The sequence below is a fragment of the Mauremys reevesii genome, linkage group 11, assembly GCF_016161935.1.
Source record: "Mauremys reevesii isolate NIE-2019 linkage group 11, ASM1616193v1, whole genome shotgun sequence".
Classification (NCBI taxonomy): Eukaryota; Metazoa; Chordata; order Testudines; family Geoemydidae; genus Mauremys; species Mauremys reevesii.
In genome coordinates this window covers 19,690,888-19,714,000 of record NC_052633.1, presented here as the reverse complement: position 1 = coordinate 19,714,000, position 23,113 = coordinate 19,690,888, and the positions used below count along the sequence as shown (strand labels likewise).

Here is a 23,113-nt window from a genome sequence, read left to right as displayed (position 1 = left end):
GCACCCCACAGGCATCTCCCCTATCAAAACCTCCCCCTCTCTCCCAGTGCCTCCTGCCTGCTGCAGTCAGCTGTTTTGCGGTGTGCAGGGGGCCCTGGGGGGGGGGAGGGGAGTGAGAATGCAGTGTGCTCAAGGGAGGGGTGAAGTGGTGGCGGGCCTGGGTGTGGAGCCTTGGGGGAAAGGGTGGAGTGGGAAAGTTGGCACCTGTGTTGTTACAGCTGCTGAGGGCTGGCCTTCTGTAAAACCCATACACAGTTCCCTTGATTTTTAAGAGGTCACCCCAAACCAGTTCACAGCTGTGGGTGGTGCCACGCGAGTTGTCACTGGTGGCACCGTGGTTGCTTCAAGTTCTCTTCCAGTCAGCTCCTGCATTTCAAAACCTGAAAAAGCCTCTAGCCTTGGAGTGGTGGAAAGTGCGGAGGAGTGAGAGGAAACCTGGTGTACCAGACTAGCCACAGGATTGAGGTCGAGGGACACACATGCATTCTGCTCATTGCATGAATGCTGACACACTCTGTAGCCTGAGGGAAGCCATTTAACATTTTGTTTGTTTCTCTGTCTAGAAAAAAGAGAAATAACCCCTATCCCACAGGGATAATGTAGTGATTAAAGTATGTAAAGTTCCATGTGTACCTGATTCCCCTCTAACACTTCTATGAAGTTACAGGTCTGTCTCGTCTTACTCTGGGGTTACGTTCCGCTGTCAGCGCGTAAAGCGAAAATCGCATATAGTCAAAATTACATTGAGTGTAATGGTGGGCGGAATCGCCCGCACTACAGAAACAGTATTTAAATTGTTATTTTTCTCTTTTTTTTTGTTTTGTTCTTGTTTTTGCCGACCGCGTAAAGCTGAAATCGCGCATGTTAAATGAGCCTAATATGCGACAGACCTGTACTTCTGATTCTCACCAATGTGAGAGGAGAATCAGATTCGGTAGATGCTAACATTCACCAGACTGGACACACATCTCTCCTGTAGCTATGGTTTTAAGATCTGTCTAGCTGCTTATTTGCAGAATTGTTGGTAACTATGCATGGACCCTAGTGCAAGTAGCTGACTTCCATTTCTACATTAGGACCCAATAACTTTCCTTCTTCCACTCTGTTTTTAATATAAAAATGATCGGTTAAGTTTGGGAGGGAGATGGGCAAAAAGAATTTCAAAACACTCAATACCCCCCAACATCAAATCCTTATGCTGGCCTTGTGTATAGCAATATGCACACAGAGGACAGGAACTGATAGAATTTGAGGGAGAAAGTTAGGCGTTGTCTAGACAAAGTGTGTGACAGTCTGTGGTGTAAATCTACAGCACACTAGCGTGCCACACACTAGCTGTCCATATGGACCCTGCTGCCTCACACTAGAAGTTCTCTGGTACGCTTTAGTCCTGTTCAAAGCAGAGTAGATTAAAGTGCACTAGGGAACTTTAATGTGCAGTAGCAGGGCCCATAGGGACAGTTTGTATGTGGCACACTAGTGTTCTGTGGATTTATACCCCAGCTGGCTGTGCACTATCTAGTCATCTAGATAAGCCCTAGGTGATGGTAGACTCTCACCCCTCCCTCCCAGTCCAACCAAAGATACCAAGGCTAGATTCAATGTAGTATTAAACAACTACAAAAACATTGACTATAGACTAAAGGAAAAAGAGCATTTTATTTTACTTAGTTTAAGTGAATATCTGAGTCTGTTCTTATGCTATGTGCTCGTAACTCAGGGCTGGCCGTGGTGTTCTCCCTGTTGAGGCAGAAAAGGTTTTCAGGCCCCTGCCAGAAACCCTCCTTCACCCAGCAGCTGAGAAACAAAATTAAAGAACAGCCGCATGGAAAAGAAGTGAGATACCCCTCTGGAAGTGGAGAGTAACCACCTTTCTCACCTGCCCCTAAAAACATCCCTGACTAAACTCCTGCTGCTGTTCATTGATAGTGCAATGCAGGAGCATAGATGATCAAGCCTCTTTGCACTATCAGCCCTGGGATTAGGAAAAAGGAGAGATCCTGAACACAACATTCCAGGGACATTCTGTACCCAGAGTTGACATACAAAAAGGATAGCAAAAGCCAGCCAAACAAACAACCTCTATAAAACAGCTGATGAAAGGTAAGTTAAATAGCAATGTTGCATTGAAAATAGTAGGACAAGTTAAATTATATAAGTAGGTTACTGTTCGTTCAGAACTGGTGAATAAGGCCATATATAGATAGGAAAATGAAATATTCAAGGCTTCTACAGCTTTGTAAGCCAGGTGTATTATTTATTTAATTCAGACCTACGTTTGCCTTAAATTTGTAATATAGAGTTCTAAATTATGAATTTCCTCTTTAAAATCTGGTAAATTAAGTATTATTGGAGTAGTTAGTGTTACAAATTTTAAAACAATTGTCAACAGCTTTATTCAAATACCATGGATTTACAGTGGACTGAACAGACAACACACACATGTGTTCATAAGATGAACACTGAAATAGAACACAGGCAGTTTGAAAAAGGAAGTAAACAGGATTCTGTGCCAAATCAACAACAAACATTTAAGTTGTGTAGGAAAAAGAAAGTAAAATGGAAGCAGTAGTGTTAAGGAAAAAAAAAGATACCAAAAAATTGGGGTAATAAGATGATGCCAAAGTTAACAATTTGAATTTGGGAATCACAGAAAGTACAGACAAAAATATTTTTTTTTAATTTGATAACGAATACATGTTATGTTCTATAGGAAAATTTGGGTTGGCTGGCTCATCAGGAGATGTCGACTACAGTTTGTCAGCTGCTAACACAATAACTTTGTGTAGAAATCCAGTCACTCTGTGTGCCTCGAGTGTTATTTTAGTGTGACCACTCTCACTTGAGCTAGGCTAACTTTTGAGAGACGTTAACTCAAGTGTATGTAGATAACTTTAGTTAATTCTATAGTGAAGACATAGCCAAAGATATAACAAGTTTTTACTTCTTGACAAATCCATATTGCACTATTTCGCTGTTCTTCACCTGAAAGTAGTTGCCCATTGATACTTCAGTAAGCAACTGAGATACCAGTGCACAGAAATCTTGTTTTCCAAAAAGGCTAGCATTTCTATCAGTGCTGATAATGCAGTCTGCACACTGCGCTGCCTTAGAGAGGGGTAGAACACAGACTTCTAACTAATCACTTTCTTAAAGATGGGAATGAGAATGTGAAGGACTAAAACATATCCAGATTCAGAAAACAACAGAGGAATGTATCTTCTAGTGTTTGATGCTATTTTAGATCAGCAGCATCTTGTAATGAAGTTAAATGATTTAAAGCTGTCTGCATTCTCAGTCGCTTCATCATTTTGAAATTGAGATGGTACTGCCAATCATTGCAGTTTTGGCACTGGTTTGGATTCACAAGATGGCTTTGTGTAATTGCCAAATATTTGAAACTGCTACTTTGCAAAGTGAAAACAGAATAAATCCAAATAACTTTCATTAATATATAAATGTGTAGTATTTGGGGCATGAACTAATGTGAATGAAATATTCCCAATGACTTTCATATTAAATATGAACTCTCACATTTCTGGTATACTGCAATATGCAAGCCATATTAAAATATAAATCAGAACTCAAACAACTTTCACATTTGTTTCTCCCCTTGTGTTAAAAGGCAGGAAAGGGTTATAATTTTCTAAACACTTTCTTCTCCACTACTCTGACCCTTTGGAGTCTCCTGTTTATTTAATCTTTTTAACTCCAATTCTCTTCCACAATAGGCTTCTTAGGGCTTGTCATCACTACTGGCTAAATTGGTGCTGTTGCAATCGATGCAGTAGGTCTAGAGAAGACATAAGTCGATGGCAGAACGCTCTCCCTTCAACTTCAGTACTCCACCTCCCCGAGAGGCACAAGCTATATCGACGGGAGAGCATCTCCCATCGACATAAGGTGGAGTAGACACCACTGTAAGCCGAACTAAGCTACTTCAACTTAAGTTACATAACTTATGTAACTTAACTAATGTAACTTAGATTGACTTACCTTGTTAGTGTACACCAGGCCGTATACAGTTGATTGTTTTTCTGGTAAAGTGGGGTTAGCTTCCTTTGGAATCCTTCTGCAGTGCTCCTAAAACTGCCAAGTGCTATCCTCCTGGAAGCTGGGCTAAAGGTGAGGAATGAAAAATTTCTATTTTTTGGACTCTTTCCCATGCTTCATATCACATTGTGCTATTAATGGCATCCTGCTAGGCAAGGTTTTGCGTCAATTTAAAGTGTAACAACATTTAAGATCACCAGTAATTTAAGGCTTTTCACCATAAATCAATATTTCAGATAGTCTTTGTCTAAAATATTATTTCTTTGCCGGAGACAATACTTTTTCAGGGAAGATTAGCCTGTAATAAGAATCCTGATGAATTTACATTTGGTGCTAACACAATGGAACCTACAAGCATGTGTGTGAGGAAACAAGTGGTTACTAAAATGCCTTCTTCTGTTGAGCAATAAAATACAATGTACAAAATAAAATACAACACAGGATTCTAAGTGATGATTCTTGAAATTTTGTTTTGTACATCAAATGTCAAAATAATATCAACAGTTTAATGAATAAACTTAGTTGTGTACTAGTATGTGTTACTTTAGTCACATGTGCCCCTTCAATGACTAGTGATATAAAGATGCATACTGCTACCTGGTGCTTCCAATGAGGTGAAAGTGTCTTCATACTGTTCCCAAAACAGATTCGTGCCTTAATGGCACAAGAGCACCCAAAAATAGCATATACCCTGCAAAGGGGGACAACTTTTACCATTCTGGCCTTTCTAATTTAAAATCTTATTAATTAAAGAGGCAAAAATTTAATCTGCTTTCAAATTGTTGCAATCTAGTGGGGGATTCCAAGAGAGATAGGTAGTGGGAATTATATAGAGGCAGAGAGACTATTTTTGGAGAGCTCCTATCAGAAACAACCATGTCTTCTTCCTTTGCTATTCTGCATGCTCTTCCCCCACCTCCTTCTACTTGTCCTATTATAAATATAACTACACTGCTACCTCAATATAACACCACCCGATATAACACGAATTTGGATATAACGCAGTAAAGCAGTGCTCCGGGGGGGGGGGGGGGCTGCGCTCTCCGGTGGATCAAAGCAAGTTCAATATAACACGGTTTCACCTATAACACGGTAAGATTTTTTTGGCTCCCAAGGACAGCGTTATATCGAAGTAGAAGTGTAGTTGTACCAGTAACTAGGTATAATGTTTTGATCATCTCTGTTATTGTCAACTACCAACATGTAGCAATTCTGCCCTATAATGTTGTTTGCACGTTTTTGTTTTCTTTTAATTTTCATTTCTGACTTTCACACATGGTTGCAATATCAAAAATCCTTTCCCCTGAAATTACTCCTGCAACCGCAAATGTTGATTTCAGCCTGACCAACAGAAATAAGAATAGAATCGCTAACAGAAATAAGAATAGAATCTTTAAAGTGTAGCAGTATCAACATTGGAATCCATTGTTTTCCTTTTCCCCTCCCTTAGGAGTGAATGCAGCACACAGTATTGAATAGACAGGAGAAGAGGACATGTTGATCAAATACTAATGCAGTTGACTTTCTGTAGTATTAATGAAAACATGACTCATGTTTTAAGTATTTTAAATTGGATTCTTGTAAAATAACTGCTGATATTTCTGTTTTAACTTTTTTAAAAAATCACATACCTATAATTGGTATTGTACAAAATAATTGCAGAGAACGTTAATTTGTCAGAGCATGTCCTGACACGAATGAGTCTGAAATCCCTATCAAATTAGCTTTAGTAAGCAGACAACAGACACAATTTAAAAGTTTATCTTCTCCATCCAGAAACATTGAAACTGGAATAATGATAAATATTCAAATAACAAAATATGACAAGATGTTCCTGCATCCTGGTCTGACACAAACATCCAGCATAGTCATGAAATGTTCAGGTGTCTGTTGGTGAACATTTGAAAATGCCAGTATATTAAAATTTATTTCAGAAAGTGTTGTCTCTAAACTTTCTGGTTCCAAAATGCAGGAATCCCTCAGTTGTGGGAGACCATCCTCAGCTTTGTCCACCAAAGGGGTTAAAAAGTTTAGAAAATCCCCAGTCACAGTGAATCCACATCAATAATTTATAACCAAGCATGAATACTTGGCCTCACAGGTGTCAGTCTCTGTTGAAAGAGTCAGTCCTTGACAGTATAGTTCTGCCTGCGAGAGCCCCACTAGGGAGGTGGCAGTGGCCACTCTCTCTGCTCCCCACAGGGGTCAAGCGAGCCGGAAAGGTGCCGGAGAGGAGTGGGGGCTCTGGCTGGCTTGGTCCCTGTCCCTGGCAGCTGGGCCCGGGAGGGAGTGGGCTGCTGCCATCTCGTCAACCCTTCCTTGGGTCTCATCAAATGCACCCCACAGATGTCAGCCCTCAGTCCTTCACCTCTCTTGGGGTGGATTCTGCAATTCTGCCATTCTTAGATCAGGACCTTAGTTACAGCCCCCGGGTACCAACCATGACTACTTCAGCAGGTCCATCTGGGGTTTGGATCCTGCTGTTGACTTCTGTACAGGAGCTATGATAGTAGTTAATACACAGTGACCACACAGCTTCTTCAAACAGTATTATTTCGTATTAACACCAGTATTACAGCATTCAGAGACATGCATTAAAAATAACACAAAAAGAGGCCTGGATCTTGGCCTTTCAGCTGCTCCAGGCTTAGATGCCTTGGCCCATCTTAGAAACAGACTGCCTGCCTACAGCTCCTTCTTTTCTCCCAGTTTCTGTGTTAGCCTTCCTATATGCTGAACAGTTGTTCCTGGTAGGAAGGGAAGGGGGACCTTTTAATCGGTCAGGATCTTTTCATCTTTAGGATCTCCCAGTAATAGTTCCCCAGGGTTCTCTTAGTTGCTTTGAAGGTGTACCTGTGACAATCTTATCTCTTAGTCCTAACTTCAGTTTCCTGCCTAGGCCAACCCTATTTGACTTAATCCTTTAAATTCAAGGAGGCAGCAATACAAAATTGAACAGGGAAACCAAGTCACACATAATATTAATAAGATTAGTACTGATACCTCCCAGTTCGTCACACCTAGTCAAAACAGGAACTCATTTCTCTACCACTATTTATTGGTATTGCCAATGCTTGTAGTTGCTTTTTATTCCCCAGAATGCTATTTGTAGAGGAGAATCTATTTCCTTTTTAGACAGAAAGCTCTTTAGTGCAGGGACTGTCATTTACTATATTTGTACAGTGCCAAGCACAATGAAGGCCCCACCTCGCTGAGACTAGGCACACCTCTACCTCGATATAACACTGTCCTTGGGAGCCAAAAAATCTTGCCGCATTATAGGTAAAACCGTGTTATATCGAACTTGCTTTGATCCGCCGGAGTGCGCAGCCCCGTTCCCCCCAGAGCGCTGCTTTACTGCATTATATCCAAATTTGTGTTATATCGGGTGGCATTATATCGAGGCAGCGGTGTGCTACCACAATGCAAATAAAAATATTATTTAAACTTCTGAGTAGAAAGCAAACATAAGAGCCTTTCAATCATTTAAACCACTCTAGCAGTTTTTCTGGATTTATTTCATGTAAATTAGCCTCTTCCTTAAACTAGCCACAATGAATTTTTATAAGGAAACAAAGTCTGGGTGATTTCATTGTCAGTAAAGGCTAATTATTAAAGGTCCCATGTAGCAGCAACTTGGGAAGGTAGAAAAAACTTCTTTCACATGTGATCCTAGCCATATTCAGCTACCACATGCAACTAATTTTAAAGTCTGCAGGGTTTCCCTAGGAGAAGATGATAAAATGTCTCAAGGATGCATGATTTCTTCCCCTTCTCTCTTGAAAGTCATACATTTCAGTATTTCTGTGATAATTCTCAAATTTTGCTTTTCAACAAGGAAATTAGCTTCAGTTTGTGAATGACAGTATTCTACCATCTTTTCATATATTTGTTTCCTTGGCCAGTCCCATGTCATGGAGCAGAGAATGCAGGACAGCTGAGTATTCCAGGCGTGAAGCATCTGTTCCTGTGAATAAAACTACTGCATGTGACTGGCAAGTACTTCTCAGGGCAACATATGCTAGTCGATAATATAGAACCTTTTTGTCCTCAGCAACGTAACTGACTATCCTCATTTGAAAAGAAAGGGATAGATATGAAATACTAGATAGCCAACTGAATTTTCAGGCTCATACTACTCTTTGGCATATTCACATTATAATAAACTCCACTTTAAGTGTGATATGTCCCTTGTAGAACTCTAATTAGGGACTTGTAGTGTAGCTGAACTCTGTATTATAGGTGCAGCTGGTAGGACTGCCAGTTATTCAGGTTGTCCATCATTTCCCATTATAAGACCCTGTTTTCAGTTGCTTATAACTTTGCCAAACTTTAACTTTTTGAGCTGAAATTTTCCATGATGGTTGTCTGCCTTGGGCTGGATTTTTTTTTTAAAAACAAACATATCAATTCAGCTGTTTCCAAGACAAGGTTAGTGAAAATATGTTGTTTTCCCCATATTAAAAAAATACTTGAGAAGTTCTAAGAGCCCCATTCATCAGAGAAGAGACTTCAAATTTGGCAAGGGGCGTTGGCTTTTGTGTAAGGGATGTAACCTTTGCTTTCCCCATGAAAATCTGCTCCAATTTGACTAACTTCTAAACTTTTGAAAAATTGCAGTTCACACATTCAGTAAAGACTAATAAAACATTATCAGCTAAATTATCTGATGATTCTGTCCACACTGTGTACACTCCGGCCCAGGCCTGAGCAGGACTTCCCCTGCAGTTGTAACTCTGTGCTGCTGTGAGCATTCCAGGCCCCTGTACTGAGGGCAGAGAGCCCGTGTTTCCTGTGCTCTTAAAGCCCCCCACCCCCACCCCCGCAAAAGCTGCATGAAGGAGGAAGCTGTCTAATTCAAATGCACATGGGACAAGAGCCAGACCTGCAGGAGGAGGGAGAGTAGATTGAGACAAGGAGCTGGAAAGGAGAGACTAGAACTGGCTGGGAAAGGGGATGAGCTTGGGAGCTCAAAGTAGGACATGGAGACTAGGAGCCAGTATGTGAGAGGGAGACTGAGGTTGGATGAGGAGCCAAGGGCTGGTTGAGCAAGACTTCTGGGACTGGGAGCTAGGGACAGAGACTGGGACAGGTTGGGCATGGAAACTGGAAGACAGAGGAAGAGACTGGGACTAGATGAGCCAGGAGACTGGCAGCTGGAGGGAGGAGACTGGGATTGGCTGGGAAAAGAGACTGGAACTGGGAGGTGTTGGGTGGGGGTAAGGGATTGAGATTGGATGAGAAGCTGGGGGGAGATTAGGACTGGCTGGCTAAATAGACAGACTGAGAACCAGTGTGGTAGAGGAAAAGAGATGAGGGGGAGACAGATTTGACAAGGAGCTGGAGCATGGGGGAGGTTTGGGACAAGGAGCCATAGAGGGAGGTTGACTGGTGAGCCTGGAGAGGGAACGCAGATGGTGAACATGTGTGAGGGTGGAGCAGGTGGAGGTTAGGATGATGGGGAGAGTCAGGAGCCAGGAGGAGAGGAACTGGGACTGGCTGGGCAAGGAGACTGGAATGGAGAGTCTGAAGGAGTGAGATTAAGATTGGGATGGGGAGTTTAGAGGAGCGAGACTATGACTTGCAGGGCACGGAGACTGGGACTGGAATGAGAAGCTTGAGAAGTGGCGATTAGGACTGGCTGGGTGTGGAGAATGGGACTGGGATGAGACGCTAGGTTGGGGAAGAGATGGAACTGGGACAGGAACAGTTTGGAAGATGAGGTAGAAGGGGATCAAGCTTGGGGGGAAATGGACAGAAGACACTGTGCCCACTAGACACGCTTCCCTACAGAGCCTAGAATGGGCCCAAGAAAAATTCCTGAGTCTCACTATTCTGCTGTTGTCAGCAGATATCTGTGAAGCCTCCTGGCAAAGTATCCTATCCCCCTCTACTACTGGCCTACATAGAGGACGACAGCCTCCTGCTACTATTAGTTACTCAGCTTAAGTCTGCGTGGTGTAGCTAAAGGTTCTCACCCTGCTGATGATCCACGTGGTTGTCAGTACAATATAACTTGATGGATTTTCTGTATTTTCAATTTTTTTTAAACCTAGAACATTATACACAAAAATAACCTAATGCTAAAAAGAACATTATTAAGGTTCCCATGTCAAGCCCTTAAGTTAGGAAATGCCAAAATTTAAGGCTGCCTGTGCAACATTAATTTGGCCCCCTTGTGTATACGCATTATGATACAATCTTTCGTAATATTTTCATATCCTACTTTTTCCCATTCAGTGCACAGGGTTGACCTGATCTTGGAGTGAATCAGGGTCTTGAAGGTGGTCACTAATAGTGTGTTCATTTTCTGGTGCTTGATGTGACTGGGTGCCTGGGAAGGGCCACAATGAAAGTGCCACCCATAGGGTAGATTGTAAGAAATAGGACAGACTATCCCCAAATCTGGTGGTTTGCTCTATAATTAGATTCACCAAACCCATAATGAAACAGTATCTGCAGTACCACACTGGTTAATCAGAAGTGAAAACAGACCCCTTTAGATACTCCAGCCCTTGGTTCTCATCCAGGCAACACAATCTAATATAGTGCGAGGTTATTGAAAACTCATTTCACCTTAGGTGAGGTTCTTTCTAATCATAAAGGATCAGACGCACATCCCTGGGTCAGTATGAATCTCAGATCTTACCCAAATATCATGCTGCCAGTCAATCCTTAGTAAACTAACTAAAGATTTATTAAGAAAAGAAAAGAGTTATAAGAACATAAGAATGGCCCTACTGGGTCAGACCAAAGGTCCATCTAGCCCGGTATCCTGTCTCTACTGACAGTGGTCAGTGCCAGGTGTCCCAGAGGGAATAAACAGAACAGGTAATCATCAAGTGATCCATCCCCTGTTGCTCATTCCCAGCTTCTGGCAAACAGAGGCTAGGGACACCATTCCTGCCCATTCTGGCTAAAAGCCACCGATGGACCTATTCTCCATGAATTTATCTAGTTCTTTTTTGAACCCTGTTATGGTCTTGGCCTTCACAACATCTTCTGGCAAAGAATTCCACAGGTTGACTGTATGTTGTGTGAAGAAATACTTCATTTTAATTGTTTTAAACCTGCTGCCTATTAATTTCATTTGGTGACCCCTAGTTCTTGTGTTATGAGACATAGTAAACAACACTTCCTTATCTACTTTCTCAGTCATGATTTTATAAACCTCAATCATATCTCCCCTTAGCTGTCTCTTTTCCAAGCTGAAAAGTCCCAATCTTATTAATCTCTCCTCATACAGAAGCCGTTCCATACCCCTAATCATTTTTGTTACCCTTTTCTGAAACTTTTCCAATTCATCTTTTTTTGAGATGGGGTGACCACATCTGCACACAGTATTCAAGATGTGATAAATGGTTAATAGATCATATATATAAATATGATTGCAAAGTCCTTATATCAGGTTTGTAGCAGTGACGGAATAGACTGCTGGCTTGTAAAGTCTCTCTGGTAACTTCCAAACGATTGGAAGGTTCTCAGTCCATAGTTCAAGATTCTCCTTTTAGTTGTAAATCCACAGTCCAGAAAATTAGAGCAGGGAAGAGGCAACATGGAGGTGCCTCAGGTGTCTTTTTATATCTTTTGCCCTGTGCATGGACATTTACTAACCCAAGATGGAGTCCAGAGTCACATGAGCATATGGCATGCTCCTACATATTTTGCTGAATTACAGGAGGTGGACATTGGCTTCTTGGTGTGTGAAGCATCCTCAGGAAGAGCTATCTGGATGGGATGAGTTTCCTCAATGGCCCATTGTAAGAGTGAAGTGTCCTTGGTAGGCCATCAACACATAGAATTTACATTAGGGCTAGATAGCTCTTTGAGGGGTGTCACCCAGGAATACAACACAGGTTTAAGATGCAAGTACATAGCCAATATTCATAACTTCAGATACAAAGATGATACATGCATAAACAAAATAATCATATTTAGCAAATCATAACTTTTTCATTGACACTTTACATGACATTCTTTGTACAGGATTTGTTGCAATTGTGTAACAGTAGTATCAACAATGATACAAATGGTCATCTTTCATATATATATAGCATCACACTTGACTTGAGACACAGGGGTCTTATTTGCAGAAGTGCGGAGCAGTCCCAGATGCAGCTGACATCAGTGGGAACTGTGCTTTGAACATAAAGTGCAATATAACGCTAAATCCTCTGAAAATGTAGTCCAAGGTGTCTCATATTGATCACCTAAAATTAGTGTGTACTCTGACCCTAATCTCTCCGTGTTTCAGTTCCCCATCTGTAAAATGGGGATAATATCTCACCTCCAATGTTCCCTCTCTTCTTTTACATCCATGTGTGGAATTAATTTTATGTGCACCAATATGGAGGTGATGAGTGGCGGGGTTGGGGCCTTTGGAGTGTGGAAGAGGGCTCAGGGCTGGGGCAAAGGGTTGGGGTGTGTGGGGGAATGAGGGCTCAGGTTGGGGGTGCGGACTCTTGGGTGGGGCTGGGGATGAGGGGTTTTGGGTGCGGGGGTCTCAGGGCTAGGGTAGAGGTCTAGGGTGTGGAGGGGTGAGAGCTCTGGCTGAGGGTGGGGCTGGAGATTTGAGGGGTTTGGAGTGCCAGGAGAAGGCTCAGGGCTAGGGTAGAGGGTTGAGATGTGGGAGGATGAGGGCTCTGGGGTGGGGCTGGAGATGAGGGATTTGGGGTGTGGGAGGGGGCTTAGGGCTAGGGTAGAGGATTGGGGTGTGGAGGGGTGAGGGCTCTGGCTGGGGCTGTGGGCTCTGGGGTGGGGCCCAGGGATGAGGAGTTTGGGGTGCAGGCTGCCCCAGGGCTGTGGCGGGGAGAGAGGACTCCCTCGAGCCCTCTCTCGCAGCAGCAGCAGCCCTGGGCCAGGGGAGAGGTGCCTCTCCTTGCCTGTGCGGTCCTTGATAGCTGCGCAGCTTAGATGGAATTTAGCTCACCACACAGGGTGCTATGAAAATAAATAAATTAATGTTTGTGAAGTACTTGGATACTATAGTGATGAGCACCATAAGAAAGCCAGTGAAAAAAATAATTCTTCATAGTAGGGTTTGAATAAGGTGCAGTAAATAAGATCTGGGGTCACACAGTGAACAGAGAACAAACATTGAGTAGCTGCTCATTAAGTGAGCATCATCCATCAGGAGCACAGAATGAGGGCAGGGTTTCTGTTTAAATAGTATGTTGTTTTGTAATTAAATAATACATATGCAGAAGGGGCCAATTTAATGTTGCACAGATAACCTTCAAACAGACATTTCTGAACCTTTGAGTACTTGATTTTGCAACCTTATTGTTGATATTGCAACTTTAATGTTGTTTTTGTGTGTAAAGTAATATTTATAGATACCACAGTGTTGCTGGGATTAATTATTTATAGGCTAGTTTGCTTAGCAGTCTACCTTTATATGGGGTTCTCAGGATAAGGAATATCTTGAGTTTTTGAGCCCTTAGTGCCTATTTATGGTTTTATAATTAAGAGTAGTTTACTTCCAGTTTTGGAAATTTTATTTAATCTTATTGCTACCAAACAGTTATAAACACTTTTGGGTTGGTTATAATATGGGAATGTTATTGCAGTATTAATCAGATTCTCATAAAGACATGCATCTTTGTGGGCCAGCAAAATAAATGCATTTAATAATTTTACAATTTTATGTTCTACAATTTAATGATTTTTTTTTAAAGTTCAGAGTTAATTATCCCAAAAGGTCACTTGTCTATTAAACAATGCATCCTGTTAGTAGTAATCATTTCCTGGAATTGAAGGAGCTAAGATTACAGCTGCTTACATGTAGATGTTTAGTGCAAATTCTTCACAGGAAATTCTTTGCTACGGAGCATAGTGTAGACCAATATCATGGTAGTGTGCTTGAATTCATGCATCCACGTTCCCGTGCATCCACTTTAGTGTGTCCTTTTCACAAAATCACTTTCAAGGAAAAGTATGTTGGTGTTGTAAGAAGTATGTTCATTCAACTAATTTAGATGCTTCGCACTTGCTGACTTTCAACTGAGGTCCTCCTTAAAGATGTTGTTTGTTCTGTTACTAATGAAAGTATGATATAGGCTTAGTATCATGAACTATGCCTTTATGAAAGTGATGATGATATAAATAGAAAAAAGTACAAAAATCCTGTGGATAAAAGCTTTGAATTCCTAGATATTCAAATATTTTGAAGTTTGTTGATCTTTTAATATTAACGCTAAAAGGAATATATATATTCAGACAAGGCTAATGATAATTATCTAAGATTAAGAGATAATTTGGCATAGGATCAAGGTATTCATTTTCATCCTCTTTTACTGGATTTTTAAAATATCCTACTGTGATTCCCACAGGGGAGGATTGTGCATGTGCTGCTGCTCCTGTCAGCGTTTGTTTTCCCAGAAGCATTGGACAGTATCATATAATTTTCACTCTACTGTAATGCTCTTTCTTGGCATTCTTTGCTAAATCTGGTGTGCAGAGGCAGCAATAGGCGTGATGCTGAGGAGAAGAAAGTGGTCCCAATGGAAGAGTGGAGACAAAAAGAAAATGGAATGGGCTATTCCATAGGTGGCACGTGATTCTTTCATTTGGGGTGGCTGGGCATGAGCCCTGGAAGCTCCCTAAAAGTGTGGGGAGGGGCACTGGTGCCTGGACCATGACCCCAGCTCCCACTCCACCCTTGCTCAGCCTCCTCCCCCCCCGTACTCTGCCTCAAGGCCCTGCTCCTGCTTGGCCTCTTATCCTGAGGCCCTACCCTCACTCTACCTCTTCCTGCCCCTACTCCCCCAAGGCGGAGAGGAGTGAGCTGCGGGCGGCAGGGAGCCTCTGGGGGAAATGGTGAAGCAAGGGTGGGGCCTCGGGGCAGAGTGAGGGCAGGTCAATGGTCTGGGTGCCAGTGGCCCCCCACTTCTCACAGGCTTCCAGCGGCAGTACTCCAAAGGTGGCAGGCCAGCACGCCTCCAAAGGGAGGCATGCTGCATTCGGCATTTCTTGACCATGTGGGGAGGCTTAGCCTCCCAAAGCCTCCTATACCCGCCGCCCATGGGTGATGAATACACAATATTGGACTGGACGGATAGTCCAGTGGGAGCCCATCAGCGTTCAGCTTGATTTAGCTCCTGATGCCAAAAGGATCTGGAAGTAATTAACTGATAATACACTTAGCCCTGGCAAAAGGATGTGTACCACGTCGCTACCGAGCAATCATAACAGGTAGGCTGGAGAAGCCTCCCAACGGATGCACACTGTGCATTGGAATAATTTGTATTCCGTACCTGTAAAGTTTCAGAAATCTACATTTTTTTTAATGCACTTAGTAATGTTTTTCTTTTGTCGTCATCATATTAACCTTGTGGTAGACCTTAGCTTTGTTTGTGACTGCAGGATTACAGGTTAAAGGATAGATGTTCATATGCCAAGAACAAAATAGTCTTGAAGGTTGGCTTTTGAAAGGCCTAAATCACCCTTTCTATGCAAGACCTAGTGGGCTGATTATGATGTATGCATATATACAGACATTTTTATAAAAAATTGGTTACAATCTAGAAATTGATTTTCTTGTTTTCTTTTTTTCTCAAGCTACCCAGAGTGAGGAGCGGTTGTGTGCATTTAAGGACCCATATCAACAGGACCATGGAATCAGTGAGAATCGAATCTCTCAGGAGAATGGCACAATTTTATGTGTGAAAGGCACCTCCTGCTATGGACTTTGGGAAAAAACACGAGAAGGAGACATACATCTTGTAAAACAAGGTAAGTAACAGTTAAGCTTTGCTAATCCTTTTGTGCAGAAGTAACCCGTTAGTATGAAGGCTTTAAATTGCGAGGGTTTTTTTTGCTAAACAAATAGATAAATCTTGTTTTTCTTCTTCTGAAACTTACTGTATAGCAGTTTATTAGGTGTGAACAGAAAGTTCCTTTTGAAAAAAAGAAAAGTGCTTTGAAAGACTAATAGGTACATTTTCAGTGCATAGTTCAAGGCAAATTAGGCATAAAACACCTTATTACCTTGCATGTCAAGATTAAAGCTGCTTTCCTGGGTGAATTGTACATTTCCTAAGTAGGCAATATGTCTGATAGGGAGTAAACTTCTCATTAATCAGAGATGTTCATTTTACATTAACTGTATGTATTTGATTATGAAGGACTCTATACATGAATATAATAAATGTCACAAAATTATAATTTTCTCAAAAATACTTCCACTAATCAACCAATCTTGCTCACTAGAGAATTGGTATTTAGTGATCAAGGATGTTAAGAGAGTCATAGCTACAGTAAAAGTCATATTTACTCTGATCAAATGCCATTTAATCCAGGAGTAGAACTTTTAGGCCATTTCTAAGTCATTTTTTAGCAGAGACCGAAGGCTAGAACATTAAATTAATCTTTCACTTAGATTATCTCAGTTTCTCTTTAATCAGTAGTTAGAGGTAACTGAATGGTACTTTAATCCATTCTGGATGTAGAAAATGTTCTTTTCCACAAAATTTTAAATATATTTAGAGGAAATGATTGGGGCTTGATCCACTTCTGCTGGCAACATAGTTGCAGATTACAATCGTTTGCATGATAGGGCAACTATGCTTTGGGGTCTTCACCTCAAGGATATTTGCTCTTTTGTCCTCTAGAGTTTCTACCAGGGAGAAAAGTTTTAAATTGTGGCCAGCGTATCCAGGGCAACACTGGGTTACTGTAGATCTCCTGGAACGGGTGATGATTGTGGGTGGCTCATGCTATTGAATGGCCTTCTCCAGAGACTTTCCATTGCAAGGGGGCTCTGTGCAGTGGATTAATCCAGTCGAAGGTAGCATAACAGAGGGATGATTTGAGCACTTCATATTTAAAGACACAGTGTGCAGTGTCCCAGTCAGTTACTCTTATTATTTTAATCAGGAATAGGGCAGTTAGTAAACCTAAAAATAAGAGCATAGGAAAAGGAATTAAGGGGAAGAAGGTTGGGAACAGTGGTGAAGGGAAAGTGATGGGGAACATTGCAATAAATTATTAGAGCTGTTAAAGAAGACAAAGCTACATTTGGAAGGGCTTTCAAACTAAATAAACTTTTTCTTGTAGAGCTGGTGGAACTCAGAGTGAGGTAATGTGGTCAGAGCAGCAAGCCAGGAGGATAATCTTAACGGCAGCATTTTAAATGGATTCGATGAGACAAGTTTGCTTTAATGAATACCAGAGAGGAAGAACTTGCATTTATCAAGATACAAGATAAGAATAGACAGAATTTTATAGATATTACATAAGAATAATCTGCAGGATTTAGACATGGCCTGACTTTATGACTTTAGAGAGAGGATCAAGACAAAGATGACATCCAGATTGTGGGCCCAAGTGACTAAGAGGTTGGTACTGTTGCCCGTGGTGCAGAAATGTAGGAAAAAGGGAGGATCTGCGGGGGGGAAGATCAAGTGCTCTGTTTTGGCCATGTCGAGTTTAGGGTGACACCTGGATACCTGTGAGGAGAAGTCAGAAAGATAGGTAAAGATGTGGGTTTTGATGAGTGGGAGAACAGGTGAATTTGTAAGTAATTAGTCTGAAGGTGGTAGCTCAGTGGTTCTCAAACTTTTATACTGGTGACCCCTTTCACATAGCAAGCCTCTGAGTGCGACCCCCCTCTTATAAATTAAAACCAATTTTTAAATATTTAACACTATTTTAAATGCTGGAGGCAAGCAGGGTTTGGGGTGGCAGCTGACAGCTCTTGACCCCCCCATGTAATAACCCCTGAGGGGTCCTGACCCTCAGTCTGAGAACCCCTGTGGTAGCTGAAGTCTTGCAAGCATATAAGATTAACCTACTCTTCTGTGGAAGGAAAGAAAGAAGAGGTCCAAGGATGGAGCCATGTAGGAATCCCACTGAAAGTTAGTTTGGGGGATAAGAAGGATCCACCAAATTAAACAGTGAAAATATGATTAGAGAGGGTAGGAGAAGAGCTAGAAGAGGGGGGACGGAGTTACAAAAGTTGAGTGAGGACAAGATTTCAGGGAGAAGAGCGTGTTCGTCAAAGGCACAGATCTAAGAGAGGAAGATGGAGTACTGGCCCTGAAATCTGGCCAGAAAGAGATCACTGGAGATTTTGGGTAGAGCAGTTTCAATGAAGGAAGCACAGAGGGTGTATGCTAGATTTGGGGAGTGTCTAGGATGGAACTGCAGAAGAGGAACTCCAGATTACAGTTGTAGATGGCACATAGGAGGTATTTGGAGATGAAGGGAGGAAGAGAGCCTAGGTGATTAGTTTTACGAGTGAGGGGAGCCCAAGGATGGATGTTTTAAGATGGGGGAGACTAAAGTAGGCTTATACTGGAACAAGAGAAGCCTGATGAGAGTGAGAGATTGAGGAGAAAAAATAATTAATTATATTTATTAATTATATTTAGTATATACAAATGTAAACACTGGTGCAAAATCAATTTTGGTACCATTTGGTACCATTTCACTTCCTTCCTTTTGCAGGATGCTGGTCTCACATAGGAGACCTACAGGAGTGTCAGTATGAGGAGTGTATAGTAACAACCACCCCTTCCTTGATTCAGAATGGAACGTATCGCTTCTGCTGCTGCAGCACTAACTTGTGTAATGTCAACTTCACTGAAAACTTCCCTCCTCCTGACCCAACGGATACACCACTTTTCAGTAAGTCAAAACTTCTAGATGTACATGATTTCATGGTTTAAGTATAATTAATTTGAGAAAGTCTTCTTTTTTTCATGCTACTATGGAGTATTGGTAGAAACCTAAAGCTATACTGTGCTGCTTCTGTTGTTGTTTGTTGTTAAATTAAAGCACATTGGCACTTCACTGCTGTTTTTATTCTTTCACAGAGGTCATACGTTATCATGCTTTGTACTTTCAAATCATTTAGGTTCTGTACACATTGGGATTGGAACTATGTGATCTCTATAAGAACGTTCAAATATGGCTGTTGCTTAAAGAATTCTAACATGGTTTTTGTGCCTCTTGTGGTCAGGGGTTATTTTCCAGTGCATGCAAGCCAAATGGTACCTTAGACTGTCCCCTTGGGTTGTCTGTCATGGGGTTATTTGTCAAAAAGGCACTGTCCATTCTGATCAGGGAAACCATGCTAGAATCCCATTAGCAACAATTATATATAAATATGGTTATAATGAGCACCCTTCTGATCCCACTGTGAAAAGGGCATTTTAGATTCTGTATACAATGTATTGTAAAGTTGTACACAGTAGTACCCAAAAACTTAAAGCACAATATGGTTTGGTTAGAGTATATGGGACCAAAATGTGTTCCTTGATCATTGTACAGTCTTGGATTTTGTAGGGTTGTAGTAAAGTTCAGGAACGTGATTAAAACACATTCAGAATCTACATAGCAATACTGGACCACCTTGATAAGCATATTGGGGTGCTACAGAGTTGTAAACAGACTGCCCAACATAGTAACTTTATACTGTAAAGAGACCATATCTTATAGCATAAGTCAGGGGTTGGCAACCTTTCAGAAGTGGTGTGCCGAGTCTTCATTTATCACTCTAATTTAAAGTTTTGCGTGCCAGTAATACATGTTAATGTTTTTAAAAGATTTCTTTCTATAAGTCTATAATATATAACTAAACTATTGTTGTATGTAAAGTAAATAAGGTTTTTAAAATGTTTAAGAAGCTTCATTTAAAATTAAATTAAAATGCAGAGCCCCCCGGACCGGTGGCCAGGGTGAGTGCCACTGAAACTCAGCTCGCATGCCGCCTTCAGCACTCGTGCCATAGGTTGCCTACCCCTGGCATAAGTGATAGTAGGAAGACGGAGCTAAAACCAAAAGAGATGCTGCTTTGATTAAGGTTTAGATAACAGTACTGCCAGTAATCTCCAGAAATCTGAACTGATGAACTTTCATTGCCTTCACTTTGACAGAAAAGAGTGAGAATTAAAATAAGAGAAAAGATTTCTGTGCAAGATGAGTTTCCTCACTGGAATCTTCACAAGCTATTCTAATCTCTGTTTTGTTTTTTAATCGTGTAATTTGTGACTATCAGCAGTTCTTGCCTGCAATACATTTTTCCCACCACCCAACTTCATAGTGTCAGATCATGACTCACAAAACTCAACCTTGAGCTACTATTTGCATATTTGTGTTATACGAACACACAAAAATGATATTCTTAAATTGAATCTAGAGTTGTAGAGCTAGCTTAATTTATGTAATTACACTGGAATTCCAAGAACGTGGACTACTCCTGTGTTATATGATTTTACTTTTCTCAGTTGTAGTTAATGTAGACTGAGGTGTAATGCTCATGTTCTGTGACCTTTTAATGCTAGAAATTGAGATGACTGCTCTACTACTGTAGTTTGAATATAAAATAAGAGAATATATGGATCAAGACTTTGGCAATATAATTTGTTGTGCTGCTCTGTTACATTATTAAAAGCAGTAATGTATATTAACTGAAATATATGGCAAGTCTAGATATGCCATCAAGATATATCATAGCGTATTAAGAATTTCTAGAGATAAAATTATTAGAGATACATTATTGAAGTATGTGAAGCTCAAAGATATCTAATATGATTAATATGCAGCTTGTAAATATTAAACATGCAATTTTCCCTCCACTCATTTGCTCCACGTTTTACAAATTAGACATTTGTCTTATATATATGACAGACAGACCCTGTGGGGAAAGGCTTTGCTTTCCAGAGCAAACCTAGAATCAGAAATCACAGAAATGTAGGACCTCGGACCCAAGAGGTCAGTAGTCTATTTCCCACCACACTGAGAGAGAGACCACCACCACCACTCACCCCTGCAGGTATTTCTCTAAGGCCTGGTCTACACTGGGGGAGGGGATCAGTCTAGTCTATGCATGCAACTCAGCCAGATGAAATAACGATCGAAAAACGATCGACTTAGATGTGTCTTCCCCACCGTCTGTTGACTGCTGCTGACTTGCTTGCTGCCCCCCGCCTCCCTGCCCTGCCTCTCTAGGTGAGAGGAGGGAGGAAATCGGACGGGGAGGAGGATGGATTTGATTTATCACATCTAGACATCCCACGCTGACCCCCGCTGATCAGATCGCTGCCCACTGATCCAGCGGATAGTGAAGACATACTAAAAGCTTCTCAAAATGGTGAGGATGGAGCCTCTCTAGCCCTCTATAGATCTAGTATTTTCTGTAGTTTTTTTAGTTTTTTCATTTTTCTTCTATAATCTAACTTCTTTCTGTTTGCTGCTTGTAGATCCTTTTACTTCCTTAGTGAACTTAGATAAACTGAAGATCCTATTCCAACATATCCTATATGTATTTGAATACTGTTATCATATCCCCCATCTTCTCTTTTCTAGACTATACATGCACAATTCTTTCAACCTTTCCTCTTAGGTCATGTTTTTTAATCCTCTTATCATATTCGTTGCTCACCTTTGGACTCTCTCCAATTTGTTCAAATCTTTCTTAAACCCAAAATTGGACATAGTTCTCCAGCTGAAGCCTCCCACTTACATATGACATTCCTGTTAATACAGTACATTCAAGAGTGATATTTGTCTTTTTTCACAACAGCATCACATTGTTGACTCATTACGTTTTTGATCCATTATAACCCAGCTCCTTCTCAACAATGCTACTGCCTAGTCAGTTATTCCCCATTTTGTAGCTGTGTGTTTAATTTTTCATTTCTAAGTGTAGTACTTTGAAGTTGTCTTTTGAATTTCATCTTACTGATTTCAGCCCAATTCTCCAATTTTCATAATCTGGAGATATTAGCCTCACTGAGAGTATTATAATTTATAAATCCATCTTTCTTCTATTTTGCTTTGCTATTACCATTCCTCTTACTTGATTTTGTCATGGGCACAGATTTACCATGTTTATTTTTTGTTACAATTGTTTGGTTGAATGGAGTCATTAAGATTAAAAGGGACAAGGACAACCTTTAAGCTTTAGTTGTAAAGCATTCTCAGGTGCCATCTGCTAATACTATTGGCATTTAATTCCTACACTTTTTCTAACCTGAATGTGGTCATTGTGAGACAGGTCTTAGCATGCAGAAAGTTATCAATAACAAGAGGCAGATAGACAATCTAAGTAGTCTTGAGCACAAAATTGAATGCCAGTAATGTAGAATAGATCTGTTTTAGATCACTGTATTAAGTATGAATAACCTTATTTATTTATTTATACAGAATTATTACTTTAAAAATCTCTCAAGGGAATTTATTGCTCCTGTTTTCTTAATTAGGTATTTTCTGTAAAAGCACTTGCTTCTGTCCAGTAATGTGGTAAATTTACAGATTGAAATTTGAAACAAAGCTTTGTCTAGCACTAGGGCCTTGTCTACACTAACACTGTAAGTCTATCTAAATTACTCTAGTTAAGTTACGTAAATTATGTAACTTTAAGTCAACATAACTTGCATCGACTTAAAGTAGTGTCTGCGCCATGTTAGGCTGACGGGATTTAGCACAGTAGTGGAGACAAGCCCTGATCCAACATTTAAAAAAACACGATTTATTTTTTATCTTGATTGAACTGATTAAAGTTTTCGCTCAAGTTTTGGACTACACCAATTAAGTGATAGCCCACTGAGGTGCCAAATAGGATTTACAGGCCAAGTGGCTAACGAATGCTGAGACCACTGTTGAACAGTGCGTGAACATAAGTTGCTGCGTTCCTCAGATGAGACCCTCTGTTGGTGAATTCTGTCATGTGATCCGGTCTAAGAAGTCACTACCCTCTATAGTATTGTGGTTCTTTTGTGATACAGTAGAACCTCAGAATTATGAACACCTCTGAAATGTTCATAACTCTGAACAAAACATTATGGTTCTTTCTAAAGTTTACAATGAATATTGGCTTAATACAGGTTTGAAATTTCACTATGCAGAAGAAAAATGCTTCTTTTAATCATCTTAATTTAAATGAAACAAGCACAGAAAGAGTTTCCTTACCTTGTCAAATCTTTTTTTAAACTTTCCCTTTATTTTTTTTAGAAGATTAAGTTTATTGTATTTGCCCTTTTATGTATGTATGTATGTCTCTGCTGCTCCCTGATTGCAGGCTTACAGTTCCAAATGAAGTGTGTGTTTGACTGGT

The 23,113-nt window shown here is 40.8% G+C and overlaps 1 protein-coding gene across 1 annotated transcript in view; it reads left to right on the top strand.

The window, feature by feature from the left end:
* The window catches only part of BMPR2 (bone morphogenetic protein receptor type 2), a 168,412-nt gene that overhangs the window by 85,389 nt on the left and 59,910 nt on the right, over positions 1-23,113 (top strand). Inside the window, exons 2-3 of the mRNA XM_039495929.1 lie at positions 15,613-15,786; positions 18,502-18,681. Of these exons, the coding sequence (XP_039351863.1) occupies positions 15,613-15,786; positions 18,502-18,681 (354 nt within the window). The remainder of the gene's footprint in view (positions 1-15,612; positions 15,787-18,501; positions 18,682-23,113) is intronic.